This window comes from Martes martes, assembly GCF_963455335.1.
Source record: "Martes martes genome assembly, chromosome: 2".
Lineage (NCBI taxonomy): Eukaryota > Metazoa > Chordata > Mammalia > Carnivora > Mustelidae > Martes > Martes martes.
In genome coordinates, this window is record NC_137889.1 from 179,585,524 (window position 1) to 179,612,788 (window position 27,265).

At 36.9% G+C, this 27,265-nt stretch overlaps 1 protein-coding gene across 1 annotated transcript; it reads left to right on the forward strand.

Moving 5' to 3' along the window:
- Window positions 1–2: 2 nt before the first annotated feature.
- Window positions 3–26,717, forward strand: OCIAD1 (OCIA domain containing 1). Its single transcript, XM_080795061.1, has 9 exons — window positions 3–216; window positions 1,524–1,586; window positions 2,425–2,505; window positions 9,986–10,039; window positions 15,800–15,847; window positions 17,010–17,145; window positions 19,037–19,212; window positions 23,300–23,452; window positions 25,958–26,717. The coding sequence occupies exons 2-9, from the start codon at window positions 1,529–1,531 to the stop codon at window positions 25,993–25,995; spliced, it is 744 nt and encodes a 247-aa protein (XP_080651187.1). The 5' UTR covers window positions 3–216; window positions 1,524–1,528; the 3' UTR covers window positions 25,996–26,717.
- Window positions 26,718–27,265: the final 548 nt, after the last annotated feature.

Genomic DNA, 27,265 nt, shown 5'->3' on the forward strand with positions numbered 1-27,265 from the left:
CCAGTGCTTCCGGGTCGCGGTCATTTTGAGCCCGTATTTGGGTGACTTCTTGGAGGCAGAGTGGCTGGCTGCTCCCCACCCCCACCTCTGCTGCGCTGCTGCGCGCCTGAGGGTTTCCGCGGGCTCTTCTTCCTCCTTGAGCCCTCTCGGGTCCCCTCGAGGCCTCCTGTCCCCGATCGCCCCGGCTCGCCGCGCGATCGCCGCTGTGGTCCGGAGGTGGGTGAGGTGACGCAAAGAGCCTCCATTCCGCCCCCCACCTGCCCACTCACCACCTCCGAGCGGCCAGCCGCTACCCTGCACCTTCCGCCATTTTCCCGCCTGCGAGAATGGGCAGGTCGCCCGCTGGCTCTCGGGCTCCCGAGTGCGGGTGCCTGGGGGAGGCGAGGGGGTGATTTCGTGGTGACTAATGTGTGTACCGGGGTGTTGCAGGTGGGAGAGGCGGGGATTGTGACTGTGCTGTGCGGGATTCGGCCGTAGTCCGACGAGGGTTCGGTTCAGCATTTTTTGGTAGCGTTAAGAGGTTAAAATTGTGTTGTTGAAGGGGCCTTGTCAGCCCTGTCGTTAGGATTTCTAAGTAGGATGCTGTTTTGGAAAATAACGTTTCATAGGTAGTCTGTTTAGCGAGCCCCATCCGTCCATGAGTTCATTTTACCCTTTCTATTTCTTTTTCCTGTACAAGGGATTGACATATAGTGGGCCCTCGGTGATGGTTTATTCAGTGAAATAGCCTCAGTTGCTATTCCCACCGTGTATGCCATTTCACGTTTTCATGTAAATGGCTTTTAAGATGGGAATAATGATGGTCCTGTGAACATTCTGTAAAATACGCAGTTAACCAATCTGTTGGTCTCTTAAGTCCTGAGACATTGGGTTAAAAAAATAAATAACGTATGTTCTTGAAATTTTGCATTTTGGAATCATATATTCTGAGTCTCTAGAGAGCGAGGAAAGTTTGGAGGATGCAGAATTTGCTGTTAGCTTTAACCGCAGGGAGAAGGATATGACGTCTTTGTTATTAAGTTTTTGTGGAGTAGTGCTTTGTGGAAGAGGTTGTCTGTTTCCTGATGATTATTTCATTTTTTTTTAAAGATGGAAGCCCAAAATGAATTTTGAGGTGTTTCTTCTTCTAATTTGGGAAATCATCGTAATCTTTGTGCATATATTTCTGAAAGGACAAAAACATAGGGTAGTGTGACATAACCAAGCTTCAGGAGGAGAAATACGTGTGTTTCTTTGGTACCATTTTATCTCTTAATTTTACATAATCTGTTGATAAATAATTACAAAGGACCTATTCTTTTTCAGTTAAGGGACCTAAGATGGGTAATCAGATCCAAATAAGTTAATAGTCTGTTACATTTTTATTTAGGTCACTTTTTATTATGTCAGGTACTTCAGATGTAGTAGTGTCTAGTAAGTATTTGTTGCTTGTTTGGCCCGTAGACTAGTGATTTTACTATGCTATTTCTTAATTAATTTTGGTATGTTGAATGATTTCTAATACTGAAATGTTTTTGATGCAGGAAAAATGAATGGGAGGGCTGATTTTCAAGAGCCGAATGCAGAAGTTCCAAGACCAATTCCCCGTAACTATCAATTAAATATTTATAATTAGAAGCACTTTCTATGTGTAAAAACTCACTGCCTTGAGTAGCAGCAACTGGCCTGGTTTAGGGGTGTGTGACCTGTGCAGTCAGACAGGGATTCACTCTGTTTAATGATCTGTTGCCATCTTGAAATTCCTTTTTTTTTTTTTTTTAAAGATTTATTTATTTATTTTAGAGAGAGAGCGCACGCATGCAGGTGTGCATGGTGGGAGGGGAAGAGGAAGTGAGAAGCCCAGGCAGACTTCCTGCTGAGTGTGGAGCTTGACCTGGGGCTAGATCCCAGGATCCTGACATCATGACCTGAGCCAAAACCAAGAGTCAGGACACTTAATTGGCTTTGCCACCCAGGCACCCCATCTTGAAATTCTTAATAATTTGAGTAAATGGTCCCAAATATTTATTTTGCACTGGACCAGCACATTATGTAGTCAGTCCTGACTAATAGTAGCACTGACTTCTCTTTGAAGTCAGTTTGCTTCAAGATTATAAGCTGGTTGTTTAGAGGCTCTTAACTGTAGGGAACAATCTGAGGATTGCTGGAGGGGAGGTGGGTGGAGAGATGGGGTATCTGGGTGATGGACATTAAGGAGGGCACTTTGGAATGAGCACTGAGTGTTACATGCAGCTGATGAGTCACTAAATTCTACCCCTGAAACTAAATATATTGAATTTAAATTTAAAAAAAAGTTTATGAGGCATTTGTTTCATTCATTTAAAAAAATTGGATATGTTTTGTTAATGTTTAGACTGAATTAAATTTTTATGCTTAGCTTTTCCATGGGCACTTTAATGTTTGCCAATTTTCCTTGGTAAAAAGACATAGGGGCTGATTACATTCCAACAGAGGAAGAAAGAAGAGTCTTCGCAGAGTGCAATGATGAAAGCTTCTGGTTCAGATGTAAGTTAAATTTTCTAATCAACAAAATTTCACCTTTAGTACCTGAAATTATTGTGACTTCGTATAGAAAAAATTGGCACACTTTTGGTGTAGTATGGTTACTGGTAAAAAAGGTTGATTAAGGGAAACAAGTTGTACATATTTAAAGTAATAATTCCTAGAACTTTATTCAAGACCATGAGTTAATTTTGTTGGTAAAAGTAATAGCTAGTATTTACTGAGTGTACGTGAATTATATAAAAACAACCCAATTAGACGATAACTACTACTCTCACCTTACAAATGAAGAAATTGAAGTTTAGAGATGTTAAATGAGCTTATGAGTCATAATGTCTGGACTTGAAGCCAAGTCTGTCTGAGACAGAAGTGTGTGATTTTAACTCTTAGATTTCTGACTATTATAAAACCTAGTTAGTGTCCACTTTATATTGTGAAATATTGTTACACTCCTGGGTCCTCATTTGCAACTAGAGACTTCATACATGAAGATTTTATTTTTTAAATACAGACAATGTTGAAAGCAGCATAAAATAGAATCTTATTTTTGAACAGAGTCCTGAAGTTGCTTCATCTGATCACTGCAGTCCTTTCATATTATATATATATTTTTAAGATTTTATTTATTTTTGAGAGAGAGAGAGAGAACGTGTGAACAAGCAGGGGGAGAGGGAAAAGGAGAAGCAGATTGCCTCCAGAGCAGGGAACCTGAGGCAGGGTGTCATGGGGCTTGATCCCAGGACTCTGGGATCATGACCTGAGCCGAAGCAGATGCTTAACCAACTGAGCCACCCAGGTGCCCCTCAGATAAAGTGATTCTAACAAAAACAGTGGAATTTTAGAAAGGGAAGGGGCGACTTAAATAATTAAAGAATGATCTACATTTTTTTTTTTAAAGATTTTATTTATTTATTTGACAGAGATCACAAGTAGGCAAAGAGGCAGGCAGAGAGAGAGGGGGAGGGAGGCTCCCTGCTGAGCAGAGAGCCCAGCTCGGGGCTCGATCCCACGACCCTGGGGGATCATGACCTGAGCCGAAGGCAGAGGCTTTAACCCACTGAGCCACCCAGGGGCCCCTAGAATGATCTGCATTTTTATCAGTTGGCCTGGCATTTATGGTTTCAGTGCTTGGTAGATAAGTTTTATGAGACCTAGTCTTTGTCCTAAAGTAGTTTTTTGTTGTAATTGAGACAAAGCTAACACATGAAACACTTGGAGAAAGATTAAATACGTAATGGCAGTAGGAATTTTTAAAAGGGATAAATTAATTGGAGTTGATTTAGCTAAAAAAGACCTTATCAAACAAATGAGACTCAACAACTAATAGGACTTGAATTAAATGAAGAAGAATGGGGTTAGAAGAACATTTAGATAAAGGAAAAGTGAGCAAAGGCAGAGTCTGTGGTAACTTCATCTGAACTGGAGCCTTAAGGCTGAATTGATTGGAATGGGGTCTTTTGTTGGGGGTGGAAAATGAACACAATACCAAAAAGTTAAAGATTTGATTCATTACATATTTTCGGTTCTGTGGCCAAGGGATTTGTTTGCAGATTTTTAAAAGGGAGATGAGGTAGCAGTGTGCAGGATGGCTTAGAAGGATAAGAGGTAACACTTTGTGAAGGCTTACGAGCTTTTGGCAGTACCTCAGGCATGCAGTCATTGAGGTGTCATTGAGTGTAGTGTCATTTGGACTACAGAAGATGGGATGGCATCTTTTTTAAAGGATAGATGACAGGATTTTAAAATAAACTGACTATAACGGTATTAACTTCAAGATACCCATCTTAGGAGACTAATGATGACGTTACAGATTAAAAGATATTTAATCCGTAGGAGTTACTGTTTGAAGGAGGAGACTTGTTTGGACAGTCTTTCCTGGTGCAGCATTTGATTGTAGAAGATCTGTAAGCACCTAGAGAGCAAAGGTGTATGTGAGAAATTAGGGTTGGAGGTATAGTTGTATTGGTGAATTCAAGGAGTTAAGTGTAGGAATAATAATTAATAAATAATTAATCATTAAATTATTTATAAAGTATTTAACAATTAATTGATTAATAATTAAGTGTAGGAATAAAAGCATAATATCTGTCATGTGGTTAATATGTAGGAATGGTAGGCAGAAGTTTGGGTGGCACCCATGGGTAAGGCAACAGGTGGTGGTAAAAGAATCAACAGAGACTGAAAAGAGAATAGGAGTATCATATAAGCTTGTGCATTTTATCTTTGGTTCAGATATTCAGAGACTTGAGTAAGAATTAGATGATGATGTACATCTGCAGGTGAGAACAGTTCTTTTAGATCCGCAGTCATCGTGGATCATAGACCTGTAAAACGTTTTTATGGCCCATAGTTAGGCAATAATTTCTTAGGGAAGTCAGTTGTACTCTGGCAACAGATATTTTATCTTTGTGGGTTGCCTAGAGTAGATAGATACAATGGTCTATTTTCAAGTCTAATTTTGACACAATTAAGACAAATCTGGTGGATAGGGATTTGGGATCAATGTAATGTTGGGCTCATGGCCACGTAGATACTGTGGTGTCGGATTAATTTCTGGCTGATAAATTTAAACTACTTGCTGTATAGTTTTAACATTCGAAATAGCTGTAACAGCATATGCTAGAAGTGTGGAAGAGCAGCGATCAGTAGGTAGAGTACTCATGTATGCCTGACTATTAAAAGTAGGACGTGAAGTATATGAACAGTGGGAGCCTCAGTAATTCTGTGTATCAAACAGATGAATCGTGGGGGCCTGGCTGGTTCATCCGGTAGAGCATGTGACTCTTGATCTTGGGGTTGTGAGTTCGAGCTTCACATTGGGTGTAGAGATTACTTAAAAATAAAATGTTTTAAAAAACCAGATTAATCACAAGTTGGGAAGCATACCTCGTTAGTTGTATTTCAGCTTGTTGGTTACATACCATATCGATTATTGGGAAATTACTGAATAGCTTATACTAGGACATGAGTAAGTAATGATTACATTTTAAAGCAGATAGGCTAGGTGTTGCATGTTGCAGTAACATCAAGCATGGAAAACACAGAACCTTGGCTGTAACCATGGACAATAGGCAGTTCAACATATGGTTATCAGGAGAACTATTAGTCATGTGTTAGGAAATGTTATACATTAATATTTGTATCTTCGTGTAAGGATATGCATATTTATATATGTTAAATATGCAGTATGTGATGTTAACTTTATATCAATGAATTTATGGAATCCATGTTACTTTGGAGAGTGTCATTTTATGTCCATTGATTTTTTGAAAAGGTGTGGTGGAAGTAGGAATGAGTAGAAAAAGTACTTCCTGGGGTAATTTTTACACATTTTTTTAGATCTGTTAAATATATTTCTTTTGGCTTAAAATTAGACTTGATCTAGGGTTCATTCTCTTTATGGTAACTTGTTTATTTCTACTTTAATCTACTTAATTTTAAAATACAACTATGAAGGGATCTTATTTTTAGTGCCCTTAAAATTGTCGTTTTATGCACTAACCACAAACTGGTTATATCTGTGCCCATACGTAGAGGTAATGAAGGAATTTATTACATAAAGGGTAGTTTAATGTGTATTACATATAACAGTTCTCAACCTCGGGAATTAGTAGAAAAGTATATGAATTCATACCGGTTTTATGCATCATTTATAGATTTTGTGGATAATACACATGTGTACTATTGGTTCTCTTTCTTCTCTCTCTCTCTCTTTTTTTTTTAAATTTTATTTTTAAGTAATTTCTACACCCAGCATGGGGCTCAAACCCACAACCTCAAGATCAGGAGTTGCACACTCCACTGACTGAGAAAGCCAGGTGCCACTGTACTGTCGGTTTCCTAATGAGATAGTATACTGATTGTGGAGTGTAGACTTTGGTGCCTGTCTGGATCCAGATCCCAGCTCCATCCATCATTTAGCTTTCATATTTTGGACAAGCACCTGATGCCTGTATGCCTCAGTTTCCTTACCTATATGGGGATAATAACTCATTTCATAGGATTATTATGAGGATTGACTCAGTTTATTTTGTAAGTGTTAAACTGTCTATATTTGGCTATTTGTGCTACCGTGATTTTAACAAAATAAATGTTTCACTTGAACACAGTTACAAATTTAGGTTAGCATTTTGTTATTGTAAGAGGAGAAGAGTTTAAGGAATTTTAGGGTCCTCGTATTGGATATGGTCAGGACTGGGGTCATAGTGCAAAAAAGCTTCTGGTCAGCAGTATTATTGGTTTGCATAAAGAAACATTTTAAAACAGACTTTGAGATAGGAGTCATACTGCAGTGGAAAAGGCTGTGGACCTGGGGGTCAGGAAACCTGGGTTTTAGACCCAGCTCTACCATAAACTATCCACCTGTGTTGCTTTTTTCCTTTTTTTTAAGATTTTATTTATTTGAGAGAGAGCAGAGCAAAAGAGAGTGAGCACGGGTTGGGGGAAGAGGGAGAGGAAGAAGCAGACTCCCCGCTGCGCAGGGAGCCTGACATGGGATTCGATGCCAGCACCCTGGGATCGTGAGCCAAAGCAGTCAAAGGCAGTCAGTTAGCCAGCGGAGCCACCCGGGTGCCCCTGTCTTTGTTGCTTTTGAGCACATGACTTATTTTTTCCAATTATCAGTTTACTCTGGTTAAGATAAAGATTGGATAATCTCTGAAGTCTGTTTTGATTTTACCATTCTCTTTTACTGTGACACAGTACATGAGACCAGATGTTAGTTCTAATCCATTATAGCACTGAAAGAAGTTAAGAAATTTATATAAAGACATAGTAGTGAATGGCAGAACTAGTACTAGAATTTTAACCAAACTGTTACTCTCTGTATTATACCATCTTGGCCTAAGGACAAAGTGAAATGGGAACGGCATCATCCATTATAGATATGGCCGGCTGACTCAGTACGTTTTATCCTTGTGTGATTCTTCAGTGCTTCATGTTGCCATCCTTGAGTCAAGCTGAAGGGGAAAAATGATAACAAATTATACTGGCGCTATAATGGAAAGAGACCTGTCCTTCAAAAAGCCATTAAACGATAATTCATTAAGTATTTTAACCAACCAACCAACCTTAACGTATTTTTCTAGCAAAAGTAAAATCCATTCATAAGTAGTAGACCAAGGATTTAAACCTTAGGGTTTCTGCAGATTGTGTCTGGGCAAAGCTAATGCCCTATTCCAAAATTAATCGATTTCAATCATGAGATCTCTAATAGTTCAGATGTCTTAAAGTACCTTAGTTTTTGAATGCTCATGGAGTCTAGACCAAAGTTGAGCAAACTATAGCCTAAGGGCCAAATCTGTTATTGTATGGCCATGAGGTAAGAATAGTTACTACATTTTTATTTTTAGATGGTTGACAAAAATCAAAGGAGTTATAATATCTTGTTACATGTGAAAGTCACATTAAATTTATATTTTTGCATCCATATGTTCATTTGTTTACTATTGTCTGAATGCATTTGGTTATAATTGGCAGTTGAGTAGATGAGACAGACCTGTGGCCTGTGAAACCTAAAATATTTACCATCTGGGTCTTTATAGAACATTTCCCAACTCCTGGTCTGAAACTGTGCTCTCCAGTATAGCAGCCACATGAAGCTAGTTAAATTTGAAATACTTTATAGCAGAAAGGATACGAAGCAAAATCAGCAAAAGGAAAGGAGTGTGGGTTAAAGTCCAAAGAAAACCAGGTAGACCAGGCAAGACTTCTAGGACTCTGCTAGTAGAGTCACACACCAGTGGACATGGGAATTTTCTCCAGCTGTGAGTTGTGATAATGTGAGTGAAGTGTTACCCACCAAGGACTCTCAGTAAAAAAGACTCAGTGCCCGGGGTTTTTACTGGGGGCTGGTCCCATGAACTCAGTCTAGCAAGTACCAAAATTCCAGATTCTCAGAAGGAAAGCAGGTGTTCAGCATAAGCTATATTTGTATAAGCAGTTTAGGCACAGTGAGCCACTTAGGTCAAGTTTTTTATCACTTGTAGAGAACTGTTTACTAGCCACGTTCCCACATATCAGCCAAGGACCTTGTAAGGAGGTCTTTTTAAGGATAGCAGTCTGAGAGTTCCTATTTTAAATCTTTTCTGCCTGCTACCTAACTGGAAAACACGGATACAGACTACTGCCATCATCACAGAAAATTCTTTTGGACAGTGCTGGTGGAAAAAACAGTGATATTTAATTATGAGCTTTTTGGAGATTCTGATGGAGAGCTTTAGATTTTTCAGTCTGAGTTAATACGCGTACATATGTAGATTTTTAAAAATTAAGTGTAGTTGACACAGTGCTGAATTATGTAATAGTTTCACTTAGTTTTGAGGAATTCACTGGTTTAGAAGAAAAAACTCTAGTATTTAAATGTATTCTTGTGTATTTTTGCCCCGGTCACCATGTAATTGTCGACAAATATTTCTTGTGTTTGGGTTCATACAGTGTACTACAGAACTTAAAAGCTTGAGATAACGATATCAGACAGTTAGAATCTGGAACTGCCATTGAAGTATCTGTATGGCCTTGAGCAAATTACTTAACATCTCTGAGTTTCAATTTTCTTACCTTTAAAAGGGCAGTAATTTAAAAAAAACAAAAACTCTATAGAAATATGTTAAAAGTGAATGAGAAAACATATATCAGGCATTTAGCATGGGCCATGAATTTAGTAATTATTCAGTAGTGGCTCTTATTGTAATACTACTACTTGCCTCTCATTAATTCCTTCTTACTCTAATTCAGAAATGACTTTTGGTCCCTATTTAGAATGTTGTCTTTATTGGTGATATTAATGAATGGCTCTTTTAAAGCCAAATCTAGATGGTTCTTGAGTTACATTGTTTAATATTTATAATATTTTCTTAAATTTAAATTTTTTCTTATATTTCTATGGATTGTATATAGTACAGCTCTTAGTTTATTTTATTTTTTTAAAGACTTTATTTATTCATTTGAGACCAAGAGATACAGAGAGAGAGGGAGAGCATGAGTAGGGGGAGGGGAAGAGGCTGAGGCCAAGGGAGAAGGAGAAACAGACTCCCTGCTGAGCCAGGAGCCCAACGTGGGGCTCTATCCCAGGAGCTCCAGGACTCTGGGATCGTGACCTCAGCCAAAGGCAGATGCTTAACCATCTGAGCCACCTAGGTGCCCCTAAAATACAGCTTTTAAAAATGGAAAAATCTTTTTTTTTTTTTTTAAGATTTTATTTATTTGAGAGAGAGAGAAAGCATGAGCAGGGGGGGGGAGGGACAGAGGGAGAAGCAGAGTCCCACTGAGCAGGGATCCCAATGTGGGGCTTGATCCCAGGACCCTGAGATCATGACCTGAGCTGAAGGCAGATGCTTAACCAACTGAGCCAGATTTTTGTGCCCCGGAAAAATCTCTTGTAAAGATCTTCCTGGATAGTTGTACTGATACATATTTATCCTAATGAACTTAGATAAAGTCTTTTCCTTTTGTTGATGTTGACAAGTTCTTTTTCTTCCTTTAGCTGTGCCTTTGGCTGCAACAAGTATGTTGATTACTCAAGGATTAATTAGTAAAGGTAAATATTTAAACTTCAGATTTATTTGGCATTTTGGATATCATTATGTTTTTATGTTGTTTTCCTGATTTTTAGATAAAGTATAATAGTGTCATATTAAACATGATCATTGGTATGCTTCTCCAACATCAGGAGAGTTATGTCTCCATGGACCCCTGACTCATAAATAGACTTAAGAATTTGACATCCTCTGACACTGTAGCAACATTCACAATCTATAAGAGCAAAAAAGTAAATCAAAACCTACAGACTGTTTGCAGGGAGGTAGAGGAAAAAACCTGGTCTAGGAAGGCCACCATCACTATTACCTAGGATCTTATTAGAAATGCAAGTTCATGGGCCCCATTCCAAAACTCCTTAATCAGAATCTCTGAGGTCGGGCCTAGGAATCTGTTCTAACAAGCTCCAGGTCATTCTTAATGCACTGGTTTAAAGATCAGTAGCTCTCCAGCTCCTTAAAACCAGAGTTTTATCTTATAGAAAGGGGGTTGGGGCCACTTTCTGTCCCTGATTCTATTGGTGTGAATATTACAGTGCTTTCCTCCTATGTAACTAATACACACATAACTGAAGCAGAAATTTCCTTTTATAAGTTGCAGATATATCTTGATAGAACTGTTCTCGGATAGGGTGAATCCCACTGAAAATGTTAGAACTTTTAACTGAGGAGGCAGATTTTTCTTACAGCTAAAATCTTCCTGGATTTTTAGTCACCGTTTGGTGATTACTTGACTTGTCATCAGTGGCACTTTATGCCTCTGTGATTTCATTTGCAAAAGTCATACCATGATCAACGACATTGTTCCAAAGGATTGTAATTGTCTGTAAGGTCTGAGCCTGGAGCCCTAACAGTAGAATTCAGTAATCCATTTTTAGTTATTTATTTTATTTTTTAAAGATTTTATTTATTTATTTTAGAGAGAGTGTGTGCATGCTGTGAGTGGAGAGGAGGGGCAGAAGGAGAGGGGAAGAGAGAATTTTAAGCAGGTTCCACACCCAGCATTGAGCCCGACGTGGGTTTTGATCTCATGACCCTGAGATCATGACCTGAATGGAAACCAAGAGTCGGACACTTAACTAACTGAGTCACCCAGGTGCCCCTCCAGTTTTTAGAAAGAATTGCTGAAAATGATTTAACCTAATTTATGGAATAATGTTTATTGTATAATACAATAACTTTGTCAGAGTTGTTACTTTTGGGGGTTTGATAATTTGGAATAAAAATATAAAAAAAAATTGATGTGCTACTCATGCAACTGTTTTCCAGGATTAAGGGATTTTATTATTGTTAAGTTGTAGTGAGGATTTGTTTTGGATGCAGTGCCCTAATAAAGTCAGTCTCAAAAAAAAAAAAATTGGGAAGACTTTAGAAAAGGAATTCAGAATCCACCAAGACATTTGCCTTTAATCAGAATGCCTAGCATTTTGTATGTGCTTTCATCCACAGTGTGTCATGTCATACTCAACATAGTCTTAGCTGCTCTATCACTACTTGTTCTCTTTTTTTTTTTTTCCAGAATATTTAAACATGCCCAGGTCTGTTCTAACTTGAGAACATAAAAAAGAAAAATCTTCCCTCATATCCCTTTCCAACTGTTCCCAGCTGTCTTGCATTTGAAGTCAAACTTCACAAATGAGCACTTCACTTTTTTCTTCTTTTTTTTTTTTTTTAAAGATTTTATTTATTTATTTGACCAAGAGAGATATAGCGAGAGAGGGAACACAAGCAGGGGGAGCGAGAGTGGGAAAAGCAGGCTTCTTCCCAAGCAGGGAGCCCGATATGGGGCTCTGGGGCTCGATCCCAGGACCCTGGGATCATAACCGAAGCTGAAGGCAAACACTTAACAACTGAGCCACCCAGGTGCCCCCAATTTTTACTTCTTTTAACCCATTACAATCTGTGTGAAAAGATTATGCATATGTTCTGACATTCACCAACACTTCAAAAGATTACGAGCACAGCTTCCTTGTTGCTTAAATTCGATGGGCAGTTTTTGTTCTTGATGATTATACGACTTTAACCAATCTCTGGAATAGTTCTCTTCCCCTGACTTCTGTGACAGCACATTCTGATTTTTCTTCTGCCACTGGAAACTCCTCCATTTTTTTCATGTGTTCTGAGTGTCTAATATGTATTATACACTGTTTTTGGTAGATAACACCAACAGACAAAAATTCAATAACTGTTAGTACTTAATATTTTAATGTGGGTTTTCATCCTCCACTTGTGTTCTTTGGAGTTCTGCTTTGCCTTTCAGTCTTCAGTCTGTGCAAACTATTACCCGGTGATAATGTGTGCTTCAGGGTTGTTTATTGCTCTAAATCCCCCTGATTCTCCCTAGCCTACATCTCTGCTCCAGAACCATATTTTGCATATCTTCACACGAATGGCCCTTCTTATGGACTCTTCAAACTGACTTATTTCTTCCCAAACTGAGTTCATTTGCCTCCAAACCAGTTTCTCTGTTGTCCCCATATCTGAATGGTACACTCTTCATCTAGGAAACGAAGGCATTATCCTTAACTTCTACCCCTTATTTGCCTTACCCAATGAATATTCATTCTAGTCCAGCTCTTAAATATCTCCATAAACTGTCTACCTCCATCTGCCCTGCCAGCGTAATTAATGCAGCCATCTGTTGCCAAGAGTATTGAATTAGCCGTCAACAAGTCTATTTGCCTCTATTCTTGCTACTTCCTCTTAGGAAACAGGCTATCTCTGGCACTGATCAGAGGGCAAAACTGTAAAAACTCTGAGAGCAAAAGAGAACATCTTGTTTACTGTTATATTCCTACTTTCTAGTATGTAATGTCTGTGTGTCGTAAGTGGTCTGTAACTATTTGGAGACAGAATGAAGGAACAGTTGTTTTGAATGAAGGTAGGTATTGTTACTATCTTCCTTTTTCTCATATCGGTTGTGTAACTGAAGCTAATAGCATAACTTAGTTCTGTTTTCATATTTCATATACATGAAATCCTATAATTAAGTATTCCTCTGTATATCTTCCTTCAAGGTTATTAGATTCATCCAGTGGTATACTAGAGCTGGCTTGTACCACTTCCAGAAAGCTGATTGTTAAATTTTCAACAGCTTGGCAAGCCAGTGTTGAAACCATTGATAGCTTGAAATTGGTCATGGTGCAAGTATTTTCTCCATGGAAATCAACTGACATTCCAAATCAGAGCTTTTTATTTGGAGAGCTGGTTTTTCTAACACATCACTAGATTCATCCACATTTTTGCATCTAATTGTAGATTATATATTCTGGTTGCCATATAGTTTTCTGCTGTGTAAATACACCACAGCAGTGTATCCATCCTCTTGTACATTGGCAATTGGGTAATTTCCAGTTTTGACTGTTACAAATGGTTCTGCTATAAATGCGGTACCTTTTGGTAGTCGTTTTGTTGGGTCATAGATTAGGTATATTTTCAGTTGTGGTGGATACTGCCAGACTTTCTAAATTGTTTGGACCAATTTACACTCTCATACCAATTTATTAGTGGAGTTCTGTTTGTGTCGCATTATCGCCATCACTTCCTCTTTTCGTGTCCTTTGAATTTTAGCCGTTGTGGTGAGTGAATAGTTAAGACTGATTATGGTTTTAAGTTGTATCTTCCTAATGATTAATGAAGTTGGGGACCTTTTCTTTTGTTTATAGCTCACTTGAATATGTTCTTTTTTAGCGAAGTGTCTGTTCAGGTCTGTTGTCCATTTTTCATTGGATTGTCTTTTTCTGTTGATTTTGTGAGGTTTTCTGTATCTTCTAGAAGTGACTTTTTTGTCAGATGTATGTCTTGTGATTATTTTTTCCCACTGATTAACTGTAGTTCTTAGTATATAAAATAATTTATCATGTTTTTTATGATGAAGGCTTTATGCACTCTAAGACCTTTGCCTAATAACAGGACACGAGGAATCTCTAACACTTTTTTCTATGAGCTTTATTTTTTCTTTCATACTTAAATTTTCAAGTCATTTGGAACGGTTTGTTTTTTGTTTTCTTAAGATTTTATTTAATTATGACAGAGAGAAATAGGGAACACAAGCTCAAGGGAGCTGGAGAGGGAGAAGTAGGCTCTGCACTGAGCAGGGAGCCCAATATGGGTCTCAATCCCAGAACGCTGGGATCGTGACCCGAGCCGAAGGCAGATGATAACTGAGCCACCCAGGTGCCCCAGGAATTGTTTTTTAATATAGGCACATCTTGTTTTATTGTGCTTTGCTTTATTGAGCTTCACAGATACTGTGGTTTTTACAAATCTAGGGTTTATGGCGACCCTACTTTGAAGAAGTCTCATTGGTGCCATTTTTTCAACAGCATTTGTTCACTTTGTGTCTCTGTGTCACATTTTGGCAGTTCTCACAGTAGATATTCCCCTTTCATATTTGTAATGGTGATCAGTGATTACAACACTCAGATGATGGTTAGAATTTCTTAGCAGTAAAATATTTATATACATTTTTTTAGACAATATTATTGCATGTTTAATACAGGACAGCATAAACCTAACTTCTGTATGCACTGGGAAACAGAAGAATGCATTGAACTTACTTTATTGTGATTCTCCCTTTCTCCCTTTATTGCGGTGCTCTTGAACCGAACTTGCAGTATTTCTGAGGTACACTTGTATTGTGTGAGGTGTAGGGTAAAGGTACATTTTTCCCCCTTATGGATATGGAGGTGACTGCTCACTGTATTTTGAAAGAACTGTCTTTGTTCACTGCATGCAGTGTTGCCTTTGTCATAAGTGACTGTGTATGGATCTGTTTCTTGACTCTTCTGGTTTTTGATGGGTTTATCTGTTCTTGCACTTGTAACAGTCGTAACTACTGTAGCTTTGTTGTAGATCTCGGTATTTGTTTGGTAGTCAGTTTTTCACTTCTGTTGTTTTTCAATATTGCCTTGTTTCTCAGCTCTTTGTATTTCCACATGATTTTCAGAGTAAGTTTTTCAACTTTTAGGAACACTTTGATTTTTAATTGGGATTGGATTGAATTTATAGATGACTTTATGGTTAGTTGTCATACTGGCAGTATTTATAGTCTTCCCTGTATGGACATGAATGTATTATTCCTCTACTTAGCTTTCATTTCTCTCAGTAAGTTTCATAGTTTTCAGTGCACAAATCCTTCACATTTTTCATTAGATTGCTCCTGGATCTTTGATGTCTTTGGGTGCTATAATAAATTGTATCTTTCAAAAAGGTTTGGTTTGTTGTTTCTCGTATACAGGAAGTATAGTATTTTTTTTTTATATTGACCTTGTATCAAGTGATCCTGCTAATAAATTCACCTGTTCTAATAGCTTGTAGAGTCTTTTGGATTGTCTTCATATTTCAGTTGATGTTGAATTTACTTGGTTCTCTCTTTTAAATAGCTATAGCTTTTAGACTTCTCTGAGGTAATGGAAAGAGATAATATAGTCGGGTAATAATACTTAAAGATAGGCTGTCCTGATTTTTCCTTTTATCTTTGTGGGTTGTCCAAGGCTGCTGAGAAATAGATGCATCTTTATATTGCTAAACATTTTTACTATTTTTGCTCACATTAGAAGAGATTAGATCATGGCTCAGAGAAATAGTTTTCTTGCATTTTTTTATCATAATTTCTGTCATTTTCTTACATACTTTTAGCATAAACTTGGCATATGCCTATTTTATTTTAATAAAAGATAAGACATCTTACTTATCTTATCTAAATGTGTCTATCTCTAACAGTTAATATGACTCAGAAATATCTGCTCTTTTATCTTTAGGAATCCTTTCGAGTCATCCCAAATATGGTTCCATCCCTAAACTTATATGTAAGTATGGACAACACTGATTTTCTTAGCTTTCTTGCCTGAGTAAAATAATTAGGTTTTTTTGTTTGTTTGTTTGTTTGTTTTTTAACTAATTTATTGGACAGAGAGAGATCACAAGTAGGCAGAGAGGCAGGCAGAGAGAGAGGAGGAAGCAGGCTCCCCACTGAGCAGAGAGCCCGATGCGGGGCTCGATCCCAGGACCCTGGGATCATGACCTGAGCCGAAGGCAGAGGCTTTAACCCATTGAGCCACCCAGGCGCCCCTGAAATAATTAGTTTTTACCAAATGTTTTGTCTTATCTAATCCATAACAGTTATTTGGTTATTTGTTTTGACCGGCTTGTTGAAGCTTTGCATTAAATGGACTAGTCAACTACTTAGGCATTTTACGGTTAGCATTAAGAATTACAAGTTATTTGAAAGAGAATTTTTTTCTTTTATAATGTAATAAAACTGTTACTTTTAAATAATTTGTAAAAATAGTATTTTAAAATAAATTCTTTGGAGGAAGGAAAATTGTCCAGCTGTATGGAAATAAATTGTCTTTTAAAATTAAGTCTAACTTTTAAAAATCTCTTTACATTTTAAGATGTAAATAAGCATAATTTATCTAATGTTATAGTATGATTATAGGAAAGAAGCTAAATTGCTTTAAAAAGAGCACCTGAGACTTTTTATGAATCTTTCCAGATTAGCCCCACTTACATATTGTAAATAAACTCATAAGGCAGCAGTAGTCACATTTAGGTACACTTCATAATTCATTACTTTAAGGAATTTGTTGCACCTAATTTTAAAAACAGTCTTACAAAATTAGCTGGGCAAATAGTATGATTCCCATCTTATAGGAAAAGAAATGGCCTGAAATCCCTATGACTGGGCTAGAACTCTTAATTCCTGTACCACATCTTTCCTGACTATATTAATAATTAGTAAAGTGGAATTTATGTATCTTGGAGCAGTTTTATTTTGGATTATTTCCTTTTGTGAAGTGATCTATGTCTACAGAATCTTTCTGTGTATTCTGAATCTGATTTAATGTGATCTCAGTTTTCCCATATCAAGACCTATTTAAGATCACATTTCTTAAGTGTTTTTTTAGGAAAGATTTTTATTTAAATGGGCACATTGAGTTACATTTTTTGTTTGTTTTTACAAATAAGTTGCTTGTATCATGGGATACTTTGCTGGAAAGCTTTCTTACGTGAAAACTTGCCAAGAGAAGTTCAGAAATCTCGAGAATTCCCCTCTTGGAGAAGCTTTACGCTCGGGACAGGCACGGCGATCTTCACCATCTGGGTAGGCCAAATTCTAATATTTATTGAAGGTTTTTAATTTTAGCTAAAAAAATTGTAACTGGTTATTGCCATAATTCAGGGCATGAAATAGTTGTATAACCTGAAGGACTGTTGGGAACTTACTGTTTGCAGCAAGATAAAGCTATTTTGTTTTAAAAAGGGGAGTAAAATATGTCTACCTTTGTTTCATTTTTATTTATTTGTATTTACTTATTTGAATAAATTCTTCACACAACTTGGGGCTTGAACTCAGGATCCCAAGATCAAGAGCCACCATGTTCTATCCAGCTGAGCAAGCCAGGCACCCCTACCTTTGTTTTATTTTTATTTATTTATTCATTTTTCAGATTTTATTTATTTATTTGAGAGAGAGAGAGCACGAGCTGGGTGTAGGGAGAGGTAGAAGCAGGCTCCCAGCTGAAAAGGGAGCCCGACATGGGGCTTGATCCCAGGACCCTGGGATCATGACCTGAACTGAAGGCAGATGCTTGACTGACTGAGCCACCCAGGCACCCCCCAGTCTTTGTTTTAAATATAGAGTTGCATCCTGTTAGGAGTGCTTATACAAGAATAAAGGATTTTAATTTGGCAAATACCTTCAATTACTATATTTTGGACTTTTCTTTTGAATTCCCAAATTTTATCATCCCATTTCTTAAATTTCAACTTCTTCTTTTTTTTTTTTTTTAAGATTTTTTATTTATTTATTTGACACAGAGAGAGAGAGATCACAGGTAGGCAGAGAGGCAGGCAGAGAGAGAGGGAGAAGCACGCTCCCTGCTGAGCAGAGAGCCCGATGGCGGGGCTCGATCCCAGGACCCTGGGATCATGACCTGAGCCGAAGGCAGAGGTTTTAACCCACTGAGCCACTCAGGCGCCCCCTTAAACTTTCAACTTCTTAATCCTTCTGTTTAAATTAGGGAAATTATTTTAAGTTTGTTCTTCAAAGTTTTAATTATGTAAGTATAAATAAATGAATCTGTCCATTTGGATAGGTAGATAAGTAATAATATAATTAAGTAGATGTAATACCTAAATTGTTATAAATGGTAAACCCTACGAAAGCTAGAATTACTTATATATCTGCTTTAACAAAATTGTGTTTATGGCCTGCTAGCTGTGGAAGTAACTTCCCTTAATGTGGAACTGGACATATTTTCTAATTTGAAATACTTTTTTCTTTCCAAGGACCTTTTTTTTTTTAAAGATTTATTTATTTATTTTGGAGAGAGAGCGAGCATGTGCCAGCAAGCGGGGCTAGGTACAGAGGAGAAGGAGAGGGAGGGAGAAAAGATCTCAAGCATGGGGCTCAATTCCATGACTTTGACTGAGATCGTGACCTGAGCCAAAACCAAGAGTCGGATGGTTAATTGAGTGAGCTACTTAGGCACCCTTCCAAGGACTTTAAACACATTAAGATGATCTCTAAAGTGGGGTGCCTGGGTGACATAGTTAGATAAGCAGCTGATTCTTGATTTCGGCTCAAGTCATGATCTAGGGTCATGAAATTGAGCCCTACTTTGGAGCCCATGTTAGTGGGGAGTCTGCTTGAGACTTTCTTCTGCCCTCTGCCCCTACCTCTACCTGCTCACGCACATTCTTTCTCTCTCAAATATTTTTTTAAAGAATGGTCTCTGAAGCTTTGGAATTAGAAAATTGGATATACATTTTTCTTCTGTATTAAGAGTGGTGTTTTTAAGTTGTATAAATGGGTCAAAACTTATTTGTAAGGTTTTTGTGGCAGAGAGAAACAGACTTCATTTTACTGTTATAGATAACCGTGTAAAAATTACATAATTCCTTAGAAAGTAAGATAAGTAGCTTCATACTTCAACACATTTTTTTTAGGATATAGGCAATAATTTGTGTTTCTTATACAATATGATTTACAGGCACTATTCTCAGAAGTCAAAATATGACTCAAATTTGAGTGGTCATTCATCCTTTGTGACGTCTCCAGCAGCAGACAACATAGAAAAAGAGATGCTTCCTCATTATGAGCCAATTCCATTCAGTGCTTCTATGAATGAGTCTACTCCCACTGGTATTACTGATCATGTTGCCCAAGGTAGAAACTTCTCTTGAAATGAGTTTCAGCATTATATGGTCCAACGTATGTATAAACTTTATTTGATGACCTTTTCTGCTGGATATCACCTGTATGTTCCACCATCAGCCTAAACTCATCATGTTCATCTGATTCTTCATTCATTCAACATTTTTTGACATCCAGTAGGTGTCAGGCACTCAACTAGGCATGAAAGGAGTATAGATGAGTAAGGCCTGGTTCTTGTTCTTGAGAAACTCTCTCAGACTGTTAGAAGATATAGAAATATAAGGAAAAATTACCAATATGTCCCACTAATCAAAAATACTAACAAAGTTTAGTGATTATTGCAAAGAAGTCGTAAGTTGGGCCGCGGGGAGGCTTCAGAGAGGTTACAGTTGTTAGGCTGGTCTTAAAGGCTTTCAGCTTCTTTGTAATGTGAGAAAAATAATAATTACCTGCCTTACAGAACTCTTGTCAAGTGAGGAAATCCATGTGAAAATGCTTTGTGAAGTTTGTGTAAATACTAGCTTTGAAGATCGCAGAATGTAAGTGAAACAACATCAAATTTGGATTAAGGCCTGGATTTGAATGATTGACATTTGCTAGCTGTGGGACTTTAGGCAAGTAACTTTGTGATCCCTTCAGTTTCTTGATCTCTGGAATGGAGCTGATAGATTCTCTCTTAAAGAACTTTGGGAATGAGATGAAATAATCAGAGGTAATACCTGCCAAGTCATAGGCTCTTAATAGATGTTCACTTCCTTTTGTTTGTTTGTTTGTTTTTTCAACCTAATTTGCGGTGAAAAGCGAAGAATCAGGAAGTACAGGTTTGCAGTTCCTTATCTAAAAATCCTAAAATCCAAAAAACTTTGAAAACCACAAAGCTTTATTTTTAAATTTTTTTATTATTTATTTTCCTGATATGTGGCTAGACCTCATGACCCCAAGATCAAGCGTCACATGCTCTTCTGACCGAGCCAGTCAGCCACCCCTACAAAACTTTTTTTATAATTAAACTGGTGATGAAATCTGACTTAACTCATTTCAAACCCTGACCTTATCATCTTTATCTTAATATGATGTCTCCTGCATTTTGTTGTACAAAATATTAATGTTTTGTTATGCGTTGCTGCTTCAAACCTCTGACTATGGTTAAGTGATACATTAACAAGCTATATACTATGATATCTTTCTAAAATCTGAGAAACTGAATTTTGAAACATTTCTGACTACCAAGTTTTAGATAAGGGATTATGGATAGAATATTCTTTGAAAATGTTTGCTTTAATGCAAATACTGTAAGCCAGTAACTATGAGGAACAAAGTAGGTTAAAGGAACATTTTGCTGCTTGGGATAGAAATTTGGATCTATGTGTAGGTTAAAGGGAGGGAGGGGAAACGGTGGGAAGGGAGAAGTTGATTATAGGTCAAGTAATGTTGCAGAAGTTGTAGCAGGGCTTCCAGGTAGGTTAGAACATAAAGTAGCCACTAAATATATGTGACCATTTAAATTAATTAAAATTAAATCAGATTGAAAATTCAATTCCTCAGTTGCTTTGTAGCATTTTAGTTGTTCAGTAGCCACATGTGCTAGTGGCTGCTCCGTTGGGATGTGCAGCTACAGAACATTTTCATCATTACAGAAAATGGTATTGGACAGCATTGCTTAAGAGCAGGTTGGGGTGGGGACAGTAAGTGTTAACATTTCGGAAAAGAAGAAACAGGAGAGAATGGAAGTTAAAGTAATTAAAGACATTCGTAAGTGGATGAAAGGTATTGAAGAGTCTTGATTCTCCCCCGCCAGGGCTTGGAAACAAAGACCTCCCGGTTAGTCAGAGAGAAGGATGTGGGCAAGTTAGGAGAGAATGGTTAGGATTTATCTTCACAGGCAGCTGTTAGTTCTCACTGCAGCTCTCATTTTCCTAGTCTCTCAAGTTCAAATCCATTCTACTTGTATTCTAGCCGTGCATCACTTCTTCCCTTGTAATGACTTTCATCTTTCCTTCCATTTGCACTAGAAAATTCCATACTATGTTGTACAGTTCCTTTTCCAAATAAAAGCAGACAGACAAAAAAGCCTTTTGGTATCTGCCCACAGACTACAGCAAGGCCCATATTTTAATATATTTTGTGTCCTTGAGAGTAGCCATCTATCCGTCTATTGCTCTGCTTTCTCAGTCCCTTCTCTAAATCAAGTTTGCCACTGACGACTCTCCACATGGGCCAGTTGTAGGTTCCTCTGCTTTGCCCCAGCTGCTGTCTTCCCTTGCCAGGACGTTCTCCCCTTTTGTTAAAGTCCTATTTGCCCTTATGTGGTTCTGCTTGCTTTTACTAGGAGTTGATAGAGTTACTAATCTTTCAAAGTAGAAAGCACTCTTTCATTGCTGTTAGACTTATCATAGATAGTTTATTACAGTTAGATTCAAATCATTGCTGTTTTATATTTTATTCCTTCCAGCTCTTCATAACCTTCCCAAAGTAGTAAGTCATGCTCCCTGTACAATGCAGAATATTTTCATTGGGCTTTGTAAGTGGAAAAAATTCTCCTTAATCTTCTGATTTATGTGTCCATTATTTGTCACAGAATTTTGGAACAAAGAAGTATTTTCTTTTCAGTGAGAAAAAGTTTTAGACCTGGAAGGAACTTGAGAGATAGATCATCTAGTCAAATGTCTGTATTTCACAACTGAGAAAACCAAGATTCAAAGAAGTTTAGTGATTTGCCCAAGGACATTCACTGATTATTGGCAACGTGGGAATAAAAACTTGGGGTTCCTAACTAGTAATCTAGTGCACACTGTCTCCTTCAGAATCTTAAAAATATCATTTATGGTAAAGGGCAAGGAGTTTAATAATTACTCATTAATGATGAAATGCAAGTGCTTTTAAAACCCAATATAAGGTTATAATATTTTTCTTTGCATTCTTTTTTAGCAAAAATTTAGTTTTCAAGAATGGCATAATATTCAGATTAATATTTAAAGCCTTTTGCTTTGTGTCAGTGCAGTATACTTTGTAGCGAAATAAAAGGTTATGCTTGAAAACATTTAAAGTGTAGTTTATGTTGATTTGAAAATTCTGATTATTCACTGGGACCTTACTGCAGAGTTCCAAAATACCACTTACAAGAAACTGCTTTTTTAAAAATTATTTTAATTAATAATGATTATATTAATAAAATATGTCTAGTTTGTATGTGAGAACCTTTTTGGAAATTACTACTTCTGGAGTGGTGTGTAAGACTTTGTAATTAGTTGTTGACTCAATGTTATGTTAGCATTAGTTCATTTCTTTTAAAATGTTTATATGATTTTTTTTGCTGGTTATACATTTTGTAAACTATGTTTAATATTTGCTCCTGTCATCTAATAGTAAGAGTAACCACTCCCCTATTTTTACATCAGTATTTAACTCTTTGATGATATATATATGTTGCCGCCTTGACTTTGTTTGGGAGAGATAAAGAATAAGTGCTAGTTCCCTGGCCAAAATTATCATTGCCACTTTTTCTGCCACAGTATTGCTCCATTAGACCTGAGTAAAAATGATGCATACCGTGATCAAAGGCTATGTTTTATACTTTTCAAAAGCTATTTCCAAGTGTTTTTGTTTAAGTATAAAGATGGCACTTTTTTTTAAATAGCTGTTCATGTATAGATTATGGTTATAGGAATGTTCAACTATGTAAAATATTACTAAGTAAAATATATGCAATGCCAAATTTTAATTGCCACTAGTAGGATATATTTTTTGTACAATTTTTAATTGTACAAACAGTGCGAATAATTTTCCGGTTTAAAACACTAGTATTTTAGTGAGAATAAATTGCACTGGTATGTATTATGATATCCATTCTTCTGGCCATGGTTACTTTTTAATTTTTTTATGTGGATTTTAAACTTTAGAAATAAAAGCTTAAAAGTGTAAGAAAGTTTTTGTTTGTAATTATCTTGCGGAAAATATAGTACCTTTGGAACGGTGGTAATAATTTGACTATTTTACTTTATTCTGTTTTTATTGTAGGTAAGAAGTATTTAGAAAATTTAGTTGCTTTGGGTTTATTCAAATCCTTTTATCACCATTTATTAACTGTTTGTTGTTTTAGGACCTGATCCCAACCCTGAAGAAAGTCCTAAGAAAAAAAATATTACATATGAGGAATTAAGGACTAAGAACAGAGAGTCATATGAAGTAACTTTAACACATAAGACTGACCCCTCAGTCAGGCCTATGCAGGAAAGAATGCCAAAAAAAGAAGGTATGATAGTTTAGTCTGAATCACTTTACTCTTTAGGATTGGGAACTGCAGCATTAGTTAAAAATATTAATTATACTAATATGTGATTTAATTCCGCACACAATTAACAAAAATAACTTAAAAAAAAAAGTAGTTCTGTCACAGTTATTAGTCTTCCTTTTCGAAGTTGTTCCAAAGACCATTTTGTATTAGAAAATAATAAAGTCCAAGTAGTGTTATGAATTAAGACAGTAAGACTAGTTTTAATATGCTGTAGAAATTCTAAATCCTTATGAATGTTTTCTCTTATCAGAAATCACCTTGGGACTTAATAAGTGTTTTTTAAATGATGGCATCAAATGCATAAAACCAGATCTGGTTGCCTGAGATTGGTAACAGGCTGTAATGCCACTTGAAGCAGAATGAGAGAATCATGATCAGATAATGAAATTGATTTTCTTACATGTTTTGTGAAATTGAAATAGAAGTTATATGCACCATAAACCACCTTTTAGGGTACTTCTGAAAGAGTTTGACCTTTTTTTCAGTAATACTTTTGCTCTATAATTAATTATAAATTTAAAAATCATAGTTTGTTTTCATTCCTTTTGGAGCAGCTGTACATTAGCCAAAATAAATTTTCTGAAATAAGTTTATTCCTAATGGAAGAGGACATTTTGAACAGGGGTTTTTGTATCTATATCAGTGTAGAATTTTATGACATTTTTGACGAATTTTAGAGTATCATTGTTTTAAGGTTTTCTATTTAGTACTTAAAAAAAAAAGGAGGAAAGAAGAGATCCTTCATACCTTCTTGAGAGCCCTATGCCACAAAGAATGCAAAAATACATTAAAATTTTGAGTATTTTTTATTATGATTGTTCTTTTAGAACCAGTTTTATTTCTGTTTAGTGGTTGCTTCATTTAGAATTCTATTTTCATAATCGTGGGTAATACTGCTGTCATATTACTAATGTAAAAAATCCAGCTTTAAAATAGATTTATAATAAAAAAATACCTGTTAATGTTTATCATTAGAAGAAAACTTGTAGCATAAACATTTCGCATTCAGTGGCCATTATTTTGTAATACGTAAAGACTTCCTGGTACTTTTTTCCACTAATTTGAGGATTTAGACTGTAAGCTCCATGAGGGCAGGCGGTGGCATTTCTCTCATTTTTGTAATCTTTCCTATTGTATGTCTGTACAGCATAGGACGCACTGATGTATCAGTGCATATGAAGTGTTTTGGTCGGGCCTCAATAATAAAGGTTTACAAAAGGAAATAAGGTAGATCTTTGGGATTTGCTGGATTTTGACATTTGTGGTTTTGACTGAACCTTGAAGCTCTGTTACATGACACAGTAATATGGAATAATTACTTTTTTTGTAAGAAGAAAATGGATTTTTTGGCGTGTGCTCTATATGATTTAAAGAAAAAAACAGCTACGAAATAGTTTGGGTGATTTTTTAGAATGTTCTTTTTTAGACTCTAGACAGGAAATTTGACATTAGTACAGTGTAGCTTCACTTGGTCCGAAAGTATCACTTAAAGTTTTCACCTTCCGTTTGTGTAGATTATGTTTGTTGACATTTACCTAAATTAGAAATTAAGACAGAAATTTCAAAAAGGCAAGCATATTATCAATTAGCCATCAGGGCAATGACAGCACCATATATCATATAAATTCTAGAAGCCTGCCTTGTGCTCATGAGGGAATGAAGGCCAGGGGAAAGGGCAAAATATGAGGGAAAAGGTATATAATATCTTAGTATAATACTGCAGTAGTTCGACTTAGACTTCCTGAAAGAATCTTGGGGGGAGGGGTCCCTCGTCCCTACTTTGAGAACGGCTGCTTTACGTGGTTATGAATACTTGAGTCTTCTGAAGCGTTGTCATCCACAGATGAAGGCTATGTAGAAGAGAGGCTGAGAGCGAAAGAGTAGAGAAGACAAAGGAGCTTATTAACAAAGTGTGGTTTCATGTAAAATGCAGGAATATTGGAATCCATTTCCTTCTTTTATAGTATTATAGCTCATGGGGGAGAAGAATGAATTAACTATAGCGTGAAGACGTGATCATTTCTGTTACTCTATTTTTTGTGAAAAACTATGTTCAAATGTTTGTTATTATTTTTTATTTCCTGGTAATTTTTTTGTATGTGCTGTAGTATATACCGCACTTAGTATGGTAAAGCTGTGAAGGTGTCCACGCTTTGGACCTAAGTAGACCCGTGTGCAGATTTTGGCTGTTTGCTTTATTAGGTTTGTACCTTGGGCAAGTTACTAATCTGTTTTCTCCCCCTTCGAATGGGGATGGTTGTTACAAGGATCAAATATTGATGTAAAGTTTTTGGTAGAATGCATCGTTATTTATGTCCAACCTTCAGTTCACAAAAGTCTAGCTAGCCCCTTTCTCTCATGCGCATTTATTGAAACGTAATTTGCATCATAGTAGCAACCTTGAAATAGTATCTTTCACTTGTTAATATTTGGAATCATGAATTATTTGTGCTTTTTTCCTAGTCAAAGTAAACAAATATGGAGATACTTGGGATGAGTGAAAAATTGCATCATTGGACCTACTGAAGGCGTTTCAATATCCAGCTTCATCTAGGTGGTCATGAAAATCTGCATGCCTTGAGCTCAGCAGCAGTCTTCATAAACACATTTAAAACTAGAACCTGGGTTCTTGTGGTTTGGCTTATTAAAATGATGTTTAAAAACAGATTTTAATGTGAATGTTGTGTGGCTATATTCTTGAAGAACTGTTTGAATGATGGTATTATACTAGGATCACATACAGTTGGTGAAATCGTTTAAGTTACAGGGTAAAGATACTCTCATGAAACTGTAAAGAGATTGTCTGCTCTGGGATCAGCATATATGAAAATACATACCTGCATGTTGAATTGGGGTGGGTGGGGGGAGCAAGCATAATTTTAAGTGTTAAGCTTTACATCCAAAAATTATTAAAAAGCCTTTCTCCAGTGTTTGCTGTATTCACTTATTAATGTTTATGGTAAATAAAACATAAAGGAACATGTGTCTTTGTTGATTTCATGGTTTTATTGTTTGTAATCTCTTTATTTTTAAGTATCATTATAAGTAAGCAGTGTTGGTAGGGACAGGAAATGAAGTCATCTGTTTCTGAATATTTAATAGTACAGTGAGTGTGACGCGTGTAAAAAAACATAGTAAATAGCTCAGCACCTTTAAGCAGTGGTCATATTTGAAAAACTGTCAGATTCCCCAGGAATAAAAATTTGGTATACTTTTTTCATTATCAACCTAATGTTTGTTTTTGGTTCAGGTGAATGGAAAATGACACTGGTCTTATGTAAATTCTACTTACTCGTATTGCAGTTTTACCAGAAACAGCGTTCCAGTTAACTGTTGTAAATCCCCAAACCCAGTGGCTTAAGACAGCGGCGTTTATTATCTCCGTTTTCTCTGAGTCCTGAGGAAGGAAGGAATCCGCTGAGCGATTTGGCTGTGTCTCTTAGGTCATTCAGGTGCTGGATGCAGCTGACATCAGGGAACCAGAGCCACTGGGGTGTGGCCAGGGGTTCTCTCCCTCCATTTGGTTTCAGGACCTCGCTATACTGAGTGAGAGAGAGTAAGGGGTTTCCTACAGGGATTAGATCCCAGGCTGCGGTGGAGCTGGTGTGTGCAGGCAGCGTGCTGGCTATTGGCTCCGCATCTAGGATCAGGCCTGTTTTCATGGTCACGGTAGAGACACAAGTGGAAACACAAGGCTCATCAGGCTTGGGTGTGGAACTGGCTCGCCTTCATTTCTGCATCACTGCTTGCCTGAGGCAAGTCGTGTGGACT